At 42.6% G+C, this 21914-nt stretch overlaps 1 protein-coding gene across 1 annotated transcript in view; it reads right to left on the bottom strand.

Annotated features, from left to right (window-relative positions):
* The window catches only part of LAPTM4B (lysosomal protein transmembrane 4 beta), a 60210-nt gene extending 38563 nt beyond the window's left edge, over positions 1–21647 (bottom strand). Inside the window, exons 1-2 of the mRNA XM_039706274.1 lie at positions 21487–21647; positions 3692–3803 (exon numbers count right to left, since the gene is read on the bottom strand). Coding sequence (XP_039562208.1) covers positions 3692–3803; positions 21487–21582 — 208 coding nt within the window. The 5' untranslated portion in view covers positions 21583–21647. The remainder of the gene's footprint in view (positions 1–3691; positions 3804–21486) is intronic.
* Between the last annotated feature and the right edge of the window lie 267 nt (positions 21648–21914).

Raw genomic sequence — 21914 nt, 5'->3', positions numbered from 1 at the left:
AGAGCAGGGGCCAGAAAGCTGCTGAGCAGCACCCTGCAGTCCTCAGGCAGCTTCTCCACTGTCCCAGCCTTATTTATCCAAGAGCATCCTGACTGCCAGCTAAGGATTACTGACTTGCTCTCTCCTGCAGGCTGCTTGTGCAAGCTTGAGGCCACTGCTGCCAGCCACCATGCAGCTCCCTGGGTCACAGCCTGCACAGCAGCAGCATTTTCTCCCTGACAAAGGAGAGGAGGGACCATTGAGCCCATTTATTCCAGAGTATAAAATCAGAGGGGAAGCTGCTGCCCTGAATATCCTGTGCTGGGAAGGGATCTAGTTTTTTGCCCCTCCCTATATCTGGGACTCATACTGCATAGGAGGTGTTTGGGATTGACTGGAACAGGAATGTACCCACTCCACAACTTCCATTTACCCCCCAGCAGAAGTCCAAGCCTGCTGTTGGTAGATTTCTTTATAAAAATTTCCTATTTGAATTAATATTTTTAAGTCCTGGGTGCATGTCATATTCAGCTGAGAGATCATCACATTATTCTCCCCTGTCCTGTCTGCTTGTCCTGTCTGCCCAACCCAGGGCAGGGACATGGGCAGATTTTGACCTAATTTGCTGATATCAGTGTCAAAGTTCCCCTCAGTTTCTGTAGGGCATGCAGAGGATTTCAATCCTTGTTGTCATGTGGCCTGTGAAGTATCACACACACATCTCTGACACTATGACAGCAGTAAATAAAACCAAGCAACACCCACAGCTTGTTTGGGCTGTTGACATGTCAGGATGATGATCTGTGTGTCTGAAGAAGCTGAACAGAAGGCTCAGGCAAAACCCTCTGGGAAGTCAAAATGAATTATAGGGCTTTTCCATCTCCTGCTCTGAGATTATTAGTGTTTTAACAGCAGCAGCATTACACTGAGCAGCTCACACATTTCTCATTTTCCCTAGTCCAGCTTCTAAACTCCCTCAGAAAATAATAAAAAAGAAAGATGAGACTAAATGGGCTCAGCTGAATATCCAGCAGAGGAGGAAGCCCAGCATTTTACCAGGTTCTGAGATGTACATCTTGGAGAGCCACACAAGCCACACACACTGGTGTCTTCCAGTACCTCCCTCTGCCACATGGTTAAGGCTTGGCAGACTTTCCTCCCCCTTGCTTCCTTTTCTAGAATGGAAGGGAAAATAAATAGCCTAGAGCTTTTTTCTAAGTGTTCAGGTAAATCCTTTCTCTGACTAATCAAACAGGTACTTTGGAGCCCTTGGAACCACACTAAATCCTGGGATTAGAAGTGATGTTGCACTGGTATTTTCAAGCACTTTGCACTAGACTGGCTGTGGCTCTGCAGGTGGCAGGAATTTTTCCCACTGCTGGAACAGGAAATTGAGATTTCTCCATAAACCAGGCACAGCTAGAAATAAATCTGAACACAAATATTGGTGGAATCCTGGTTTCTTGGAAGTCATGGAAAATATGTCATTAACTTAACTACTGTGACACAGCTGATAAGTTTTTTTCCAGATGATGTTTTCAGATCTTTTATGAGGGATCCTCTTACAGGGGAGAGAGGAAGGGGGTGACAAATTTTACATGTAAACTCTGTGTCTGCATTTTTTGTTGTTTGCTATTGATAGGAGCATCAATAGGAAGGAGAGTAATGGCTATTAGTGTTTGTGTCATTATTATTTGTCAACAGAAGTACATACATAATTTTTTATGCTAAAGAAGATCCCAAAGTTGTTATCTGTATCTTCCTGTATTTCATACACATGGTTTCAGTGCATGCAGCTAACCTGAAAAACACTTCTTCAAAAAAGACAAAAGCAGGAAAAGAGAAAAGTATGTGGAAGTTTTCCTGATGATTTATCTCATAATAAAACATTTCATTACATTTGAACAAATATAGTCATGCTTAAAGAATAGAAAAAAGAAATTATCTCCTGCCAGCTATTTCCAGTAACCATAAAAGTCACTAGCTTGACTCAACGGCCTTTACTCAGTAAGGCACCAAACCAGAGGGAGTCAAGGAATAAAAGGAGACATTAATTCAAGTGTTCATTCGTAATTTAACTGCCTGTGAATTGTTCCCTTTACTAAATGGAAATGAAGTTGCTTGGCCCATAAGCCATCCTTTCACTGTCTTGCAGGGCTCACTTCAGAAGCCTTGATAAAAATATACAGAAAATACAATTTTCAAGTGTAGATGGAAATCCCCAATGTACTTTATCTGACAGCTACTGCATTACAAAACAGAATTACAATTTTAAAGCCTTGGGCACTGGCAGGCCTCTGATGTCAGCTATATAAAACCACACTGACAGACAGTTATTACCAAGGTTAATCTCTGAGAATTAGGACAAGGCAGTCAGTTTTAATATGTCAGAATCAGCTAGGAGCCCATCTGCATCTACTATGGTCCTTACTTTCTTAAATCCAGTTATATAAAAAGATTTTTAGTCAGAAGTTGTAGGTGGTTTTTCAATGAAGACACAAAGTTGCAATCACCCCTTATCATTAATTCCATGTAGACCTTCAAGGCATATTTGCATAAATACCTTGTGGAAATATTCATCCCTTACATGATACCCAGCATCTCTGACACAACAATGGGCAATGTTTTTTCTCCTGTGTGGGGCTATTGCTTCTCCTACAGACATTTTTATTGACTTCAGTAGGAATGAGGAAAGGACTTAGAACCTTTAGCTGTGGATGGGGGAATTCTGAGCAGAAAGCAATAGGGTGACTAGCAACAGACCTTGTTTCAGACTACTATGAGAAATGTTGAATGTAACCATCTTGTGAGCAGAAATGAAAATAAACAGACATTTTTATCAAAATCACATTGAGAGAAAACTTGACTAGATATGAATTAAACAGTTAAATCAAATTACTACCAAATAATTTGGAAAAGTTATGGAACAAGAAAACATTCTCAAAGGATAGGAGGTTTTGTAGGAGACATAAATGGCCTAGCTTACCCTTCTCTGAAACGATACTCAAGATTTTCTATGATGCCTTTCAGTAAGAGAAGGAATTGCTCTGTGTTATTGCTAATATGCCTGTAGGAGGTTTTGTAGGAGACATAAATGGCCTAGCTTACCCTTCTCTGAAACGATTCTGAAACTGAAAGATTCTCCATGATGCCTTTCAGTAAGAGAAGGGATTGCTCTGTGTTATTGCTAATATGCCTCTGACTGTACAGTTGATATTTGTATTTGCATCTATTTGGGCAGGTTTGTGCAAGTCATGCCACATGCACAGGGGGTGCATGAATACACCCAGCATGAAGGAGCAGGAACACACTCAGCTGTCTGAGCAGCAGCGTGAGCTCTTGTGCACATGCAGGCTCTTGGGATGTGGTGCTGCAAGATGCAGAGACTCCATATCTCCCTCCGGCTTCCAAAATTCCCCTGGGGCTTTCAGCACCATGCTCAGGGGTACATCTCCCTGCCAAGGGCTGGCTCTGCCCCTGCCAAGCCAGGACACAGCAGAGCAGATGGGTTGATTACTAATAGGTAGGTGGCAGATAAGGTTACTACTAGGAAACAAGTTTGAACTGTGTCATGACACCTTTCACAATAAAAATGCATCTGCAAGATACAAAGGTGAAGCAATAATTAAAAGGACAGTAATTACTGGAATGATAGGACAGTTACATAAATGCTGGAGCAATGAGTGCTAGTAATTAGGGAATTTGTACTTACTGGCATCATCCATAAATTCAAATTCACCCCCTAATTCAGCACTAGTCAGGTGGTACTGGTCAGGATCAGTCAGGGCACTCAGCAGAATCAGCAACACCACCGAATTTATAATCTACAGAGAGGAAAAAGGGAAAAGGATCAGTCTGTGAAAGTAACTCATGAGAAACCTCTGGGCAGCACATACCCACCAAGTTTGACACCAGCTATGACAGAGACTGTTTCCCAATTGTATATCTCTAGTACTTAACTAACACTGCAACTAATTCCTCTAAGTTGGTGAACAGGACTTCTTCCCTAAGTAGCAGCATGAAAATTAAACAAAATGTAGATTACCTCTTTTAATTCCAACTCTATTCCACACCAGAAAAGTTACCACTGCTTTTTCAGACTATAAAACACGTTAGCACATCCACCAGTCCTTTTGAGATTATTACAAATAATCAAAGATGATCAGCATGGCAGAACCAGAGTTGGGGACAGACCCTGTAAAACTGCTGGATGACCAAAGAGGAGCTCAGTTACTGGAGAGGGCTGTGTTTTAAGAGGCATGAGTGAGGTGCTGGTTCAGGTGAGCTGCTAAATGAGGAGGCCTGGGGGGATGGGAGGAGGTGGCAATGTGAGCCCTGTGTCTGATGCTCACATTCCTGTGTCATACGGCACAGATGGACATTCCCAACCACCAAGGCCTTGGCTATGAAATGCAGTAAGTGAATTAAATGCCAAGAATATCAAGTGATCCAGCAGAAGCGGATTGTCAAGCATCAGCTATGAACGGATTGGAGAGGTAGCCAAGAGCTGTATTCTAAAACAAATCTGAACAAAATGCTCATATCGCTTTGAAGTGAAGAGAGCTAATTGCAGAAAAGAAGATTGCTCAGCATGAAATAATGCAGCCAGGCTAAACGCTTATTCTACAGAACTAGGAAGATAACTGGTGAAGAAGAAAATGGAAAGAAGAAAGCTCAAAACAGTATGCTTGGAAATACGGATTTTATTGCTTTGGTTCACTTCAAAGTCATCCTAATCTGATCACAGGTTACTAACAGCAACAAGAAGGTGTAGGTGTAGCACAGGTTATTTCAAGACATAACAGGCTAGAGAATTTCTCAGGTAAGATAAGTCCTTTTTGATAGGTAAATTCCATCAAGTCCAGCTGATACCAGATCTGTTAGCAATCTTTGAAAACTGCTGAGAATAGATTGAGTTCACAAGACAAGACAAGAGCAAGAACAGTTTATGCAATTTCAAAGCAGGAAGGTCATTTAATGAATTTCTAGATAGACTGTGAGAACAAAATAAGAACAGATAATCAAGCAGTCTCCCCATTAACACTTCAAATTTGTATGGTGACAAGTAACAATCACCAAGGGCTTATCAAGGACAAAGTGTAAGTAATTTATCTTATTTTCCTTCTCTGACAGACCAAGAGGCTTTATGGACAGGAGAGAAGCAGTAGATAACATCTCTGCATCTTAGCACACCTTTTGACATTATGAGATTCTCACAAATGAGCATGGAAAAACAGGTCTGGTTGAATGTCCAGGAAGGGGAATGCACTGCCAGCTGGATAACTGTACTGAATGAACAGCTGTGGCAGATTTAAGGATTCACAGCCAGCAAAGAAGATAATATTGATTAGGGTTTTCCAGTATCATTGAGAGACTTGTTATTTTAAGTGACTTGTAACCTCTACCTTTCTCCAATTTGCAGACAATGCCAAGTTGTAAGCACTTTGTGAAATAAGATTAAAATTATTTTGACCAACTAGAGCAGAATTCACACAACAGAGTACAATTCAGCACCAAAAACCATAAAGAAACACATTTGTGAAGAACTTCAGAAGAACGTGAGGCAACACTGAGTAAGTGACAACAGCTCAGAAAGGAGTATGGCAGTGAATTAACTGAACACAACCCAGGGGAATCCCACAAGCTCAGCTTTATGGCTCCATGGTGCTGGGCAGTGCTGCAGAAACCTGGGCATTGGAAGCATAAACTATCCTCCCACTTGCCCTCCATGGGGCTCTGCAGAAAGGACTCAAAGTCCTTCTAAAATGTACAAGGAAAAACCCTGGGGAGGATCCTGCATCAGAACAGAGGGCAGTCAGACAGCTGGAATGTAGGACAGATAGGGGAAAAAACTGGGGTTGCTTAGCAAGGAAAAAGTAGGGGGAGGTGCTCTCAGTCTTTTATGAACAGAAAAGTGGGAGAAAAGAATGAGGCAACAGGTCTACTGGGTAAACAGATCTGAATTATAGCAAAAGAAAATTTAAGTTAGTGTGGTGAACAATAAGAAAAGAAGCAAGTAGAGATTGTCTGGAGGGGGTGAGAGATTGTCATTGCATTTTTACATAATTATAGCAAAAGAAAATTTAAGTTAGTGTGGTGAACAATAAGAAAAGAAGCAGATAGAGGTTGTCAGGAGGGGTTAGAGATTGTCAGTGCATTTTTACATGGAATAGTTAAATAGCTTTGTGTTGGGAATGCTGTAACATGATCTTGTCTTGGCTTTCTCTTGGTTTTGAAAACATCAGATGACTATCAAAATTCAAAGTTGCATTCCATAAATCTTACTGGGTTTTAACAGTATGTATAACTCCATATCACAACCTAGTTCTTGTTGTATACTCCTTTGTCAAAAGCTAGAAGATATAAGCCAGTAATAAATATGTTACCTAAGAAGACTTCTCAAAATGTCCAAGCAATCAGAAACCATAAATGTGTAAAGTGTTGCTATTTTAAAGACATATTTCTTGGGTACAGATATAGCCATGAAAATTCATAAAATACTGACCTACGCACTCTACTTTCTCCTTATGGATGTGTCCTAATTCAGATTATGTGATTGTCAGCACTGCCTTAAATTCTGTATAAGACATAGATTGTGTTTGCCTGATCTGAAGTCTGCTGCAGTCAGTAGGAATCTCTCTAATGCTCTTTAATGCATTACTTTTCTGTTCTATCAGTTTGTTCTCCTGAGATCCTCATAATCAACTGAGCACTTTCCAGCTGTGCTGTCAGCAGTGCAACTGAAATACACCACGTGTTTGTCTGCTCCCTCTTTCTCCCAGAAATGTCTGCACAGTTGGGTGTACTGTGTTCATTAGGGTTTTCCTTTTGTTTTGAGTGATGTGACTGTTGAATTTTGAAAAACGCTTTAATGCATAAATTCTGTGTCTAAAAACTTACCAGTGTAGTGTGTTCCAAGGACACCCAATCAAGGACAAGAGCATAAAAAATTATTCCCTGTTGGTATATGCAGTTAGTATGAGAGCTGAAATTTCCATTCTAGGAAAAGCAAAAGAGATTCCTGTGCTCTTTTGATAGGGCCAAAATTTCCTTCATGATGTTTTATATTTTTTCAGCAACAAATAGTGTAACAACTAATTAGCAATGCTTAGAAAGCATTTTAATTATGCAAAGTTGCAGGAAGCTGCTAAACCCTGTACCTTCCCAGTGAGACACACTGTCCTCCTTTCATGGAAGGAGAAACTGAAACATGTCCATGGCCATACAACAGTGGGATTGCAGCAGGATGCTCTCCCTGGAATGGGGTGAAATAACTTGAACTGTGTCCTGTTTGCAAAGCCATCAGTGGCAAACAAAGAAGGGGGATACACGCTGCCTTGGGTGTTGAACAGTGGCTGAAGCCAAGTCTGACTCAATCCTGGAGTTAAACATTCTCATAGTGAGATGAAAATGTGGTAGACCTGCTAAAATACGTGGATGAAGGAACAAGTGCCACTGCTGGTAGTTTATCTAAAGCTGCTGAGCTGACCCAGCTGGTCTGGAGACACAATGGCTGACAGACAATCACCCAGTCCCAAACCTGAACAGCAGGGTCTTCTACCACACCCCTTCCTGCAGTGCTTGTGTGGGGACTTCTCCCTTGAGTGGGGATGCCCTTCAAGGTCACTTTTCAGGACTAAGAGAAAGAAACTGGCCCTTGGTCACTGATATGGCTGGGTAACATCTATCTGTTAATAATAATTATTTATCAGTTAATTTTTTTTGCCAGAAAATTTTAATAGAATTGTTTCAATGTTGATTCATGGTGTACTATAATAGTTGTTATATCTCCTATATTGTGTAGTGAATAATCCTGGTTAAGATAGTTTTGTCTAATCATTATAATAATAAAAAGTTATATAAATAAATAGTTATATTTATTTGGTTTGCTGTCCTTCATCCTGTGGGACAAAGCTGTATAAAAGGTTAAATTATACCTATATAATCCTTTAGACATAAACTGTTGACAAAGCCTGGGGTTAAGACTGGATCCAGCCATACCCAGACTCCTCTATGAGTTTAAAAAGTAAGAGGATCCTTTCTACACCCTGTGACTCACCAGGAGGGTTTCTTTAATAAACTTTATCTGAAGCTCCCACTGTGCCCATGACAGGTATTGAATAAGAATAAAATGCAAGACTTTGACCATCAAGTCAGAACTGTGACCACTGGGTCCTGATTGCACCCCAGTGGTGCCAGGGCTCAGGAGAGGAGCTCCAGGGATTCTCACAGGCCTTATCCAACCTGCACAGCCCCAGCCTGGGCCTCTGCACACCCTGCCCATGGCCCAGGACCCCATCCAGGCCAGCCTGGGGCCATCAGTCTCTGTGCCAGTGGTAGAACACACAGCAGTCTGCACCGTGCCTCCCAGGAGGAGCCTGTAAAGGCACACTGCAGCTGTCTCCAGCTGTGTCCCTGCTCCCAGCCCTCTTTGCTGTTGTTTGGCCCTCCTGGTTTATCACCTGCCCTGCTGGGGCTGGTGGTGATCAGCCCCAGTTCTGCTTCTGGCCTCAGTCCCTGCAGGCGGTATTCAGAGTGCTTTAACAACACACTGGACAAAGAACCTACAGAAAGTCCTAAAAATGCCCAACTGTGCCCTTATTCTGATATGGAAATAATTTATTTTTTTTAAAATCCCAAAATCTTACTTCTCTGGCAGCCAGATGGAACTACACCCAATTTTTAACCAATGAAGGCAAGGAAAATAACTGCTTTATAGAGACCACAGAATGTATGAAGCCAAGGAGAAAGAGGAAATATTATAGAAGAAACATCCAGATATTGGAGCAGTAACTGGAGTTCCTGCTGTGGGCTTATAAAACATAATTTCAGATTTGAGTAGAAGACACTTTAAACAGCACAGCTGTGTGAGGAAGGTGCATGCAGGCATGAGCAGGACAGGCAAGAGATGAGAATGGGACTGACCACCAGCCACTGATGCTGCTTCCACCTGCACTGTGATGAAGAACCAGCAGCTCAAGCACAGTGTGAGGAGTTCTACTGGAGGGGATGTCCAGTGGTTAGGATGCAAGGACACAACCTCATGTCTTCCACAGGCAGCATCCAGCAATTAGAAACTATATAATGCATGAAAATTTCAGACTTCCACAGTCAATGAGTCACCCTTTTTCCATGTCATTTGTTACAGAGGTCAGCAGTGAGCTGTGGTGACCCATGGGAATAAAATGCAAGGGAGAGGTGTCAGAAACCACTGCAGCAACAGGTGATCAGAAAACAATTATCACTATAATTTCAGACCTTTGTAGAAGTGCAGCTGCATGGTATCTATCCCAGCTTATCTAAAATAAAATTAGTTGCAGTAGCTCCTAAGAGCATGCCATTAACACCAATCTACTGATGATCCCTAACTCAAGCAGACAGAAAAATGCTTTTGCCAGCAACTTACATAAATGCCTCTAAACACTGAAAGAATTGCCAGAAGTTACAATGGCTTTCAGTTAAGAGTCAAAATAAAATAGCTCTGATAAAGGAGTTTAGAAGAGAAAATATTATGCTTACTTTAAATCAAGACACTGCATTAAAAATACAGTGACATTTCTATTGAAGCCTACAGGTTCCCCTCTACAAATATTCTACTACAGCTCTCCCAAGGCTTTCTAATGCAGTGAAGAAAGAAATCTATATTTACAGGAAAAAAGAAGAGCCCTTTCCCTGTTTTTTTTTTTTTCTATTGAGGGTTCAATTTATAACTGAATCCATGCATGTAGCAGTCTGAGTGTCATGGGTGGTGAAAGATGCTCGTACAGTTTTAATTCTGTACTGTTTTCAGCCTCACTGAACTCAAGAGAGATCCACTTAAGCACACTCCTTAAATCTCAGCATTGGTGGAGAACTAACTCCCTGCCTGTGCCCCTTTTTACAGTCCAGAGCTGGTTTCATGACACTGGGAAGATCAGTAACATGTAGGAACTGGCACATGGAGTTCTAGCATATTTTTAGTATCCCACAAAACTGGCATGGTTTAGTTTATTGTCCCCTCCGGAGATACTAAGGAAGCAAATTGCCAAGGACATTAATTTTAGTAGTAAGAAATCCTAAACATTTTTAGTAAAACTTAAGAAAATCTCAAGAAGAACCCATGTACCTTTTTCTCTGTTTGTCTCCAAAAAATTCAAGGCAATTTTGAGTCTGTTCCTTAGAAATTATAGGAAAAAACCATCAGTCTTAAACTACTTTTGCTCCTTCAAACTAAACAGAAGAGTATTTTCTAGCACTTGGATATTTGAAATCAGTATCACTATCAGAAAAAAGTAAGAATGAATGGAAAATGTCTATTTAAGTATCTCAATGTCTAATTCTCCCTATCTACCTTTCCCTTTTCACTAGACATGTTCTTTGCATATTTTCTTCATTTTTTTCTTTAGGCATAGAAGATATTAATAAAAGCAAGAACACTTTTGTTCATCAAAAGGACAAAAGAACTCTACAAAGGCAAAAAAAAATCAGGTTCAGGATTTAACTATCTGGCGTGTCTTTCCCAAACTTCTCTGTTAGTGTAGATAACTAATTAAGGTTTATTGCCCCACAAAGGAAGATTTTTCTGTCTGTTCTCTGTCTCCCTGTTAGGCGAAGCTTTGTGTTTGTAAGTGTTCAGTGGGGGCTTTTTCTGAACCCTGACTGAAGAAGAAACAGGGAGGCAATTTTGTCAAATAAAGGTTTTACGTGAGTGCTGTGAAGAGCAGGCAAATAGCACATGAGGAACAAGAAACAAGATGTCCCTTCTGTGTACCCAAGTTTCTTACAAGTCTCACAGCAGTGATTCAATCTCTTTCCCTGTGGGGGCACAGGAGCTACATCTGAGCACACCACAGCCACTGGTGTGAGCTCCAGGGATGGAGGAGCAGGAGAACCCTGGCTGTCTGAGCAGACACCTCTCTCTTCTTCCTGCTGTGTAAGCCTTCTGCCTCATGCTAATGAAAATGTTTCAACTTCCCAGTGCTTGGGGACAAGCTGCAGATTTGTTAGTGATGCACAGCTTAATGAGTGGTCCAAGTTAGAAACCCAGACACCCTCAACTCAACTATCTTTTCATCCCATGGAGCAAAGCAGCCTAAACAGAAACAGAAAGAGGGACACTTGAACTTGGGTAAAAAGAGAATCCTTCACTGCTTTGACCAGTGAAACTCATTATCAAGCATTATTACTGAAGCCAAAAGGTTGAAGGAATTCAGAAAAGGATGAGCTATTTATTAAAAGGAAATGCAAGTGTTTACTCATATCACAAAAGATCTGAAAAACAAAATATAAGCCTTCCTGCTTCAGGTGACTGCCCAGCCTTAACATTACAGGATAATAAAAGAAAATGTTGTCCCTGAACAAGCTGTTCTTTCTCTCTGTGTGGTTTCTCAAAGCATGGTTCTGGCTGCTGTCTGAAATACTGCACTGGAATAGGAAGAGCATTAGTCAGGTCAGAAGTAGCAATTAGGTTTTTATATTCTTTAATTTGGAGAAGATAGGGTAGAGTCTGCAATTCTTGTCACTATTTTTCCATGCTATTTATGAGAAGGAAAAGAATCATCCAGGCAGGCTCAGACTAGCATATTACAAAGTCCATATTATAGACAGCATACAATAGAAAGCTGCATAAAATATTTCAATCAGACTTTATACACAATTTCAGCTTTGATTGCTATGACACCAAACACTGAACTTTAAAGACTATGCTGATTAAATCGATGTAGGAAGTCCAGAATGATTTACCAGCACTCTTCTATGCAAATGACTCAACTACTGCCTACTGCCAGCCTTCTAACAAGTTTAAAACCCAAACCACAAGAGGTCTGTTATTAGTGAAATATGGTAATAGGTAAACTTATTTTAAAAAATAGATGGACAGATTGTGCAATATGCACATGAGAGGTTTTTGCCTTCCTAGAGACAGAGTTTAGTTTGTTATATACTTGTGAGAGACTGAAATGTTATGGTTTGTGGTTTAAATATTGTTATGAAGGACTTTTTGCCCATTAGGGCAAAACTGTATAAAAAAGCTGCAACCACCAAAGTCCTCCTCTCCCTGAAGATGCCTCCTGAGAGGAATTTGGGACAGTGAGTAAAGCTGCCTAAGGGAACCTGAGATAAGACAAAGGTGACACTACTGTTCAATCATCTCAGGTCTAGGGGGAAGGAGACAAGACTGAGGGAGAATGAAGTATTCCCCAGAAAACCAAACCCAGCAGCTGTCCTGAACACCAGCTCTGGCTGGGTTTGAGGTGGGGGAGGCCACAGCCCACAGACTCATCTGCTGAGTTTGCACAGACTGCCCCCCAACCAAGGGGGCAGGAGGAGAGGTTTGGGTGTGTGGCATAACCTCAGGTCAGAGACAGTGAACACCCATCCTCTTACACCAACCCCACAGGCCACATCCATGGGACATTCAGGAGAGGCAGCTGAGGGGGTGCCAAAATCCATCAAAGACGCCCCAAAGTGCTCCCCAGACTTATTCCTGAGGCCTTGCACCAGAGCCCTGCACGTGATGCCAAGTGATGCAACTGCTCCAGAGTGTGGCAAGAGACTGTGTCAAACTTGTTCCTGCTGGTATCCCTGGGTATTCCCAGCTGGCCTGAGTGTACACTAGTCCACTGAACTCTGTGTTTTGAGGAACCCTCACCACCAAGAAGACCAGAAGAACAGGATCAATAGGACACTATCAGGATCCATGGAGTGGTGATATTTTCTACTTAATCTGTCTCTGTGTCACACTCTTCTTCTCCAGTCTCCTTTTTCTATTTCCTTCTTTCTCTTTCTACCTCACATTTGCTGTTAAATAAAATCCATACTACTGACTTTGGCATATGGTCTTGCTTGCACCTTAATTTGGGCAGAGGCATCTCTTTCCTAATTTTACATAATTTTTAATGATTGGATTATTTAATCTTACATCTTTCCCTGACTCCCTGATTTAAGGAAATAAGATATTTGTATACAAATTTATCAGTGGAGTGTTGCTTTTCCATCGTATTTAAAGAAAGTTTAGCCTGTAGCTAAGGAAAGTGCTGAAAATGATTGCTGAGGTCTTCTGCCAAGCAAGACTTCTAGGGAAATATTTATGAAGAAATATAATCACTTACAACATTGCCAGATCAACTCACAGTTTCTCCTAAAGGTCATCTTGGTTCAGAATGCAGTGGAGAACTAGCAGAGAATTGGTATGCAATAAAACCTTATTAGAAAAAGGGTTGTTCAGCTGGGATTTGTTTGGTTTCTACATTTGTCCTTGACTTCCAAAAATGCATGTTTGAGCCTTGCAGCTGACTGAAAGCTTGAGGGCAGACCTGCTAAAGTGTGACTGTGAAGTGAGCTGTGGCAGCTCCCACAGATCTAGACCTTTGTGTGGACTTGTGACAGAGGATGGGCCAGGCAGCATCGCTGTGGCTGTTACCTGGGCTGGACTGGCAGGCACCCACTGGCCCTGGCAGCACTCTGCGTGTCCTGCAGCAGCCCACAGCCCTGTCGTGCCCAGAGCCCCTCCACCCTCCCTGGGCTTGGCCACGGCACTGCTGACTGGACTGTGCTCTGCTTTTGAGAGCAAGCCACACACAACCACTTCATTTAAAAAACAACCTAACAAAAACCAACACCAAAACACACCAAATCACTGATCCATCATTCTTATGTAGCCACCACAGGCAATACCCACAGAAGCCATACAAGTGACTGCACCCTTGAAGCACTCTGCAGCCCAAGGCAGGGATTTACTTATGCAAGGAAGAAGTGGAACAGATAATTGCAGAAATAGAAAGGAACACGATCACATGTATCCTGTCTGGCTGGCCACAGCTGTTTCACTGTTGGGAAATGCGTCTCTCCAAGGTGAAAATCTCCCACAAATCTGTGTTTCTGCCAAAAGTATTTGTCCTGTCTGTTTTAAGCAGCTTAATGTGTTTCTGGGTAGAACAAGACCTTGCTCAGCACATGCCAGCAACAAAATGAAAAGCAGTCACAGCACTTCCAAAACCCCTTTCAAGGCTGAGTCCAGGATGACAATAGCCAGAGCTGACTGCAGATACCTGCAAAAGAGCTGACCCCCAGGAGGTGCAGGAACAGTGTGCTGGGCTCAAGCCCAAATTAACTGTTCAGGGATGCCTCCCTGGCAATTCACCTCACATCGACCAGGAGCACTCTCTGACACCTTCAGACACAAGTGTGGGTTTTTGCTTCTTATTCTGCTGTTTGGAGATTTGGGACTTTAAAGCTCCAGCCCTGCTTGAGAACAGCACAGAAATTGCCCTGCACATCTTCAAGCCTCGGCCACTTTAAACTTCCAGAGTTTTACAGTCAAAGCACAAGCCTCACAATAAAACAAGAGAAAAAGAAAGCAATCAAGGAAATTAATTCCTGGCTATTTTGCAACATCCGTTCCATATGTCCAAGAATATATAAGACTAATTGCATTTTCACTGACGTCAGTCTAATCAACAATCAGTTTAGGAAGCTTAATGTGTTCTCCTCTGGCTCACTAGGAGATACATATTAACCTTCAACAGAACTTCCAAACACATTTTACTTGATTAATGTAATACCTCCTCTCCTTTCTATAAATATATTCATGATTTTTTGTATAAAAACCCAAATGTAATTATAGCATACTGAACTCTTAATGAGATTCTTTCCTTCAACAAGCATTTATGTAAACTTTGCTCCTCTTACAACCAACCATCTGTTTTCTCACTGGAGGGAATTTATTAAACAATTGAAGGCCTTGATAAGAAAAAACTGGTATTTTACAAAGGTTTGCAGTTTCTGAGATGATAATTGTATTGATTACATGAGAAAACTGTCTCATTATCAAAACAACTGATGCAGATTATCAGCTGTCATTGCAATGATTACATAGTCTATGAAATATCCTACCGTGGTATTTGGGACTATAAGAAAAACTGCCTATGTTAGGGGATTAGAGCTTAAAGACATTTTCATAAATCCTTCTGTTATGCCACAGACTAATAAACAGTTCAGTAAGTGCAAGGGCTGCCCAAAAGACATTTTCAAGAAACTTTATCCCTCCAATGACTTAAAAGTTTTTGCAAGAAAAAGCAATTTTAATAAATGTTTTAATGTCACACTGATGTATGAGAGGGTCTGGGACAAACTAATAAAATGCTGCTTCTACTTCTTTCTGCAGCACAGGGAACACAAATTTTCACCCAGCTATTTTTACCTAGAGCAGAAAGCACAGGTAAAACTGGGGATATGGTGTACCAATGAACCCATGAAAGGTTCAGATAACCTTTTAGCCTGCTCAGGGATGGATTCTGTCACACACAGGTAAGTGATTAGGCTCTTTGCAAGCAATTTTATGGATGGTGCCATTTAAATTCCTCCCATGTGCTCCTTTATTTTGTAATTCAACCGAAGAGCGCCTAAAGCATGAATTGGAGAAAAAAGATGGGATATGGTCCTGCACTGCAGGAACCAACCTGGGCCTGTGCACAGCACAAAAGAGTTCTTTAAGAAGTTCTCCTGATGCCATTCTTGAAGCTAACAACTATTAAAATCATTTAACAATGTATCTTGTTACAAGAAGTGACAATCAGAATTTGATTATTGAGAAGGTCCTTCAGATAAGATCATTTTGTTTGTGCTAATGATCATTATTGATTTTTATTTTTTGCTATGCCATACCTAAAATTAATCATACATATGCTTTCAGTTTGTTAAGAAAATACCATACAGGGCCTGAGCAGGTATTTGTGTGCAGAATCAGTCATTTTTTTCCCCCTGGTCTTGAAGATAATGAAATGGATGTAATCCAGTCCAAGAGCATATACCCTGAACCTCCTTTGACTCCAGTCTCAGCTGGATATTCAACATGTACATCAATCATCAGGGAAGCCTTTAAAAGTAAGATTAATATTCTCCTTTATTCACAATGAATTTCAAGTTTTCTCTCCACTCTCCACAATAGCAAGTATGTGCATAGGAAAAGTCTAATGAGTTGGGAATGTTCCTGGTTTTTTTCCATGATCTTGTCTTTCATCTAATGAAGTACAGACAATAGAAAAACTAATGATCACTTTATAGACATGGCACTTGGGACATAAATATTTAATCAATTCAGCCATTTCTATCAGAAGAATTGGGAATCTCAAGAAATTTCACATTATGACACCTTCACTTGCTAGTGGAGAAATTTCATGTACTGCTGACACTACATCTCCTACCAAGGGATGGGAATTGGGAATGTCATTGGCACCATCCAGATCTTTCCCCTGAATGTACAGCCCAGGTCTGGGCCATGGAGGGGCAAACACCTGGAGAATCCACAGCAGACCCCCTTCTGCAGGAATCCTTTCCCCAGGGCCAGGGAAAGGTGGTGCTGCAGGACAATCCCACCCAAGCCCAGCTGTATTTCACTGGCACAACATGGTAAGGAACATCCCTGTGTGACATGAAGGGACTGAGCCTTTAGTGAGCTGGCTAATATGGCCCTTCACACAGACGTAAAGTTGAAAATCCTTTCTTTTTAGCCCACTTCATTCCATATACAGACAAAGCAAGCTAATTTTCTAAGTAAAAACCAAGGCCTCATGTCTGTGTTCATGAAAATTCCCACAACCTGACACTGAGATAACACATCAGGCTTTCTGATTGCATAATTTTGCTCTTTTCACAACTTCAGTTCTTTTTTCAGTTTTCAAAACCTCCAGATTCTCCCAGATTTGAAAATAATCAAAAACTTCTTAGAATTTCTTTATTTTCCTTAAAAAAAAGCCTTCACAACCTGTCCAAGGGACCCTCAGTCACACCTCTTTGCTGATGTGAGCAGTCTCAGACAGTGTAAAGCTTGCAGGAGAGCAGACAGAGCAGCTTGGAAGGATCCAGTGCAGGGATATTTTGTTTACATGAGCAGTCACTGCTGATCTCTGCCCCCTGCCAAGTAAGCCAAGATTACTGAAATCTTCTAACTGGTATTTAAGCACATTGCCATACATGCTGTTTTGCATGAGGTTGAAAAATGCCAGGACATAAAAGTGGCCTTGGCACAAAATAAATATTTTCACTCTCCTTCTGACATCAGATCAAGTGCACTCTACCAATCTTGTCAGGGTGTTCAACCTTAAATCAGTGAGACCATAGCACATCGTGCTTTTCTTTTCCTTTACAATAAAACTCTACTACCAGTACATTTTTACATCATTAGGATTCAATCCTTTGATTAAAAGATGACTGGGACAGAGATGGATATTAGACATGCTTTCACCGGTATATTCTGAAAAATCCAGAACTGAAATGTCACAACTAGCAGTTCATGCAGAGCTTTCCACAAATAGCAGCTCAAACACTTAACCTACCTTGGCTAAAAGCTTCAGCTTGCTCTATTTATGTTCTTACTGCACATCCTTCAGTGAGAGCCACACAACTCGATAACTTGTGGTTACGAAAGGTTCTCAGCCTCCCATCAGTTTTTATTTTTAGCCCCTCCCTGTCAGGGCCTCAGGGAGCAGAGGGAGGGCAATGGTGACTCCCGGGCAGGCCCCGCTCTGCAGGAATCCTCTGCCCAGGGCCAGCAGCACCACACTGGCACTGGAGGTGCTACAGGTGACACTGCAGGGGCCGGGGGGGACTGGGGGACCACGGGGAGGAGCAGCCTGTGCCCAGGGCTCTGCGGCCCTGAGGCAGGTGGCAGGAGGCACTGGGCACACAGAGCTCAAAGAAGAAGGCTCCTTCTTTAATTGTGTATTTTCTTTAACTGATACCTTACAATTTCATTTTCTCCCCACCAAAGAACCAGAAATAATCAGAATTCCTGCTATCCCAGAAGGTGTCAGTGGATCCTCAGGGTGTGCAGAAACCCCACTGCCACTGTCAGGAGAGTGGAAAATCCTTCCATGACACTGTCAGCATATCTGATGCTGTTCCTTCTTTGTGTTTTAGACAAGGAAAGTGGAGTCCATTTCCTCAGGAAGAAGACACGCTGTGTTTATAAATGCTGCCACTGACAGGGTGTTGCTATTCTGACTCACCAGCCCTGACTGGGGCACTTGGAAACTGAAATGCCAGCTTTCCCCCAGACTCCAGCACCCACTGGAGATCAGAACTGAAGTTGGCTCATTTCAGCATTGTCACTGTCCTAAACAGCACAGTGACAAAATTCACCTATGGGAAGTGACTTTCTAATTTCACTTGGTTTGTTGGTTTTTTTTCAAATACAACACTTGTAAGACTTTTGTGCCCCAAAATGTTTCTGCGTTACTATTGTGACCTCTGATTTCATGTTATAATACAGAGAAGTGTGCAGTACATCTCAGATAAAAACTCAAAAATTAATAACCAGCCAAACCAAACCAGTCCTCAGGTTTGAAATAAGCATTAACCACTAGTCAGCCATATTGCTGATATTTTAATCCTTAGCATGATGTTTGTATTTAACATTGCAGCACCCCTGTTAAGCTGTTCTCCCCAAGGCAGCACACTAGTTCCTGAAGTGTGGGCTATTCTGCAATCCCATTAGATATTCTTTTCAGGAAATTTCCCCTGGCTACTCCAACCTTTAGAAGTCACTTTTCACACTGAAGTACCTCAGTGCTCAGTGACTTTGTGTACATTGCATTGCTATGCTATATTGCAGTATCATGCATTGTTATATTATTCTAGATGTAGTACCAATGGCTCTACCAGGAAGAAACTACTGAAACACAAGAGCTATAGAAACATTAGTATTCTGAGATTCTGTTCTAAAATATAGTAAAATTAAATTATTTCCCAGCTATTGATATGTTATGAGACCATTGTGTCTGTGGCTGCTGTGCTTGTGTTGGAAAACCTTTGTGCTCCTGCCCCTCACTTGTGTGGGAAAACTCCCTCCACAGCAGCACTGATGACTCCATGTGCACTTGGCTTCCCACTCTCCCCACTATTTGTAGGATTCCAAACACCCAGTTAAAACATTAAAACTAGTTAAAACATTATAACTAAAGGGTCCCCAGTTTATTGATGGGGGTGGAATGTTGAGACACAGCACTGATGCTGCACCAGCAGCAGACAAAACACTGGTGTGTTACCAACACCTTTCCAACTCCCAGTGCACAGCGTGGCACTGGAAGGGTTGCTATGGGAAGATTAATTCCATCTCAGCCGCTATTCTTTCCACATTTACTCAGACATTAAATTCTGCCCCCTGAAATTGTGCTAACTCAAAACTGTGAAAATGTTGTGTTAAAAGTCTGCCAAAACTTCTAAGCTACTGCTTTTTCCTCCTTCAGATGCTTCTACTACTGAATCATTGTATTCATTGTCATAGAATTAATAAAACTTACACCTCACAGGTAGTGAGAAATGAAAGAGCAACAAGAAAACTATTCATTCTCAAGGCTGATGTTTTTCCTCAAGTAATTTCCTGTAAGGAATAATGGCAAAGCATATATAGAATGCATGCTGGTGCTGCAAAAACTGAGAGAGGGTTTTTGAGCTTTGAAGTAATGCTCATAGGTCATGTGTGGTTTGGAGTAATGCAATCACCCAAAATACATGCTGAGAAAAAAAAAAGCCACCAGGTCAACATCTATTTTTATGTTAACCCCCAACAGCACGTGGTAATAAAACGATGTTATGGGTTTATATGTTATGTTATATGGTTATGTAACCAAACCATAATTGTTCTTCTGAGCCAAATAAATCAATTTATATATGACTTTATCAACCAGATCTTTCAACCAGGGCCATTCATTCAAGGAGCTACTCCTTCCTTACTTTTTGTTTCCTAACATAATAAGCTATCAAAAAGGTTTAGCATTTATTATCTACATGCATCTAAATATTTACTTAATGATTAAATTTAAAATTCAAATACTTGCAATAGCAAAAAAAGCACAGAAAGAAATATGTACTGTATCAGTTTGAACTAATTTAGAAATCCACCCTGAAAAAGTTATGAAAGCAAAAGAAGCAAGAGGTGTAAATCAGGAAATACCTGCTCATAGGAAAGGACATTTATGACCAAATTTTGCAGTAAAATACTATGTGACATTGGCCCACTGGTATTTAAATGTTTATAACAGATTAGGTAACAGTCTAAAAAGCTATCAGACTTTTTTTTTATATCCAAGCCCAGGTGATGCACTTCCCTCTTCCTCAAATAACTTTAGGTCACTGAACAGCTAAAATATCTGTATCCTGTCTCTGTGGAAGCAATGTGAATAGGCCTCGTTCAGCTGAAGGCTGAAAGAAAGAATAAGCCCCCAAGAAGAAATGTTTAAAAGCTTTCAGGTCATATTACAACTTAGCAAAATTTAATTGCAGCTAGGCAAAGAGAGGCAAGTTTTACAATATTGTCAGTATTGTGGATGTTGCTATTAACCATATTTTATTAAACCAGGAGCAAGAAATGGTTCAACTAATGCAGTTTTCTCAGTGGTGAAATACATATTTTACAGGACATAGAACATTTTATATGATTTCTAGGATATAAATGTCAACCTAGCTTTTTTATTACACGGGTTGAATTTATTTAATGAGCTGTCCTACAGTGGAGGCAGCCTTGCATTTTTCACTTGCTTCTGCAGGGAATTTCAGTAGTTAGCAAATAAGCCCGGGTCTAATCTGCTTCCGTCTGCAATCATTTGAAAAATGATGCTTGGCAAACAGCCCTGCACAGCCTTGCCATCAGACGGAGATTGATTCCTCACACCCAGAGTAGGAGCAGGCTGAGAAGCGCATCTACCTTACCTACAGCAATCAACCAGTTCTTTTTATTCTGAAAACCCTGCGGCTACAGCTGGACCAGCTCTGGGAAAACTGCTTTCCCCACATTGCAAAGGATGGGGAAACAATTGTCAGAGAGGAACTGAGAGCTTAAGGCGGCTGCTCCCCACCGAGTCTTTCCCCGGGCCAAATAACTGAGAGTCAAACAGCCTTTGGTTACTGATGGTAGCGCTGGTGTCTCCAGGGTAAATTCCTCACTCGTGCCCCGTAATCCCCGCAGAAGAAAGGTATCTTTCTAGTACCTGCCAACACCTGCCTGGAAGGTTTCAGCTCCCCAGCACGCAGACCAAAACGCGACTGCCAAACCATTACCCGCCACACAGGGGACAGCAGTGACAAGAACGCCCGAACGCTTTATGAAACAGCCAACAGAGATGATAAAACATTATTTTCTGCCGGGCAGCCTTGCTGGAACTAATGCACCGGCGGGGCCCGTGTGCTGCAGCCGCCCCGGTCTGAGACCACCCCGAAGTTTGGGGGAAAACCTTCACCCAGGGGTCTCCACTTACCACATTTTTAACCCCACACAGCTTTTGGGCCGAGCCCCTGCCCTGCAGTGCCTCTCCTGCCCGCTGCCCCGAGCCCTGTCCGCCACCGCTCCGTGCCCCACTTTCGGCACAGCCCGAGCCGAGCCCGCCGGGGCGAGGCTGCCTGCGCACTTCGCTGCTCCAGCCCCGCGGCTGCCTCCAAACCCGCCCGGGCCGCTGCGATCGGCACCGCGGCCGCGGAGCAGCCCCTCAGCTAGACTGCAGCCGTGCCGAGCGCCCGGGGCCGGGGCACGCTTACCAGGTACCAGACGCCGAGGATGATGGTGCCGGTGCGGACATGGCAGCAGAGACAGCAGCTGTTGGAGTAGAAGCGTGCCCAGGGCGAGCTCAGCATCTCGGCGGCTCCTCGGGGCTCCGCCGCTCGCCTCTCTGTCCGCGCCGCTCCGCGGGCGGGGCCGGAACGGGGCCGGGCTGGGGCCGCCCCTCCCGGCGGGCGGGACCGACAGCACAGCACGGCACGGCACGGCTCGGCTCGGGGGGAGGAGACGGCTCTGCGGTCCGCAGCAGCCGCGCCGAAGAGAGGGAGGGTTTCGGGATGCGCAGTCCGGGGCGTTCAGCGAGCGGCAGCCCGGCCCCAGCGCTACCGGGCCGGGGATGCTGCCCGGGGAATGCTCCCCTGGAGGCATGCTCCCCTGGAGGGATGCTCCCCTGGAGGGATGCTCTCCC

This window comes from Passer montanus, unplaced genomic scaffold (assembly GCF_014805655.1).
Source record: "Passer montanus isolate IOZ18808 unplaced genomic scaffold, ASM1480565v1 scaffold19, whole genome shotgun sequence".
In the NCBI taxonomy this organism is placed as follows: Eukaryota; Metazoa; Chordata; class Aves; order Passeriformes; family Passeridae; genus Passer; species Passer montanus.
This window is presented reverse-complemented; position numbering and strand designations above follow the sequence as displayed.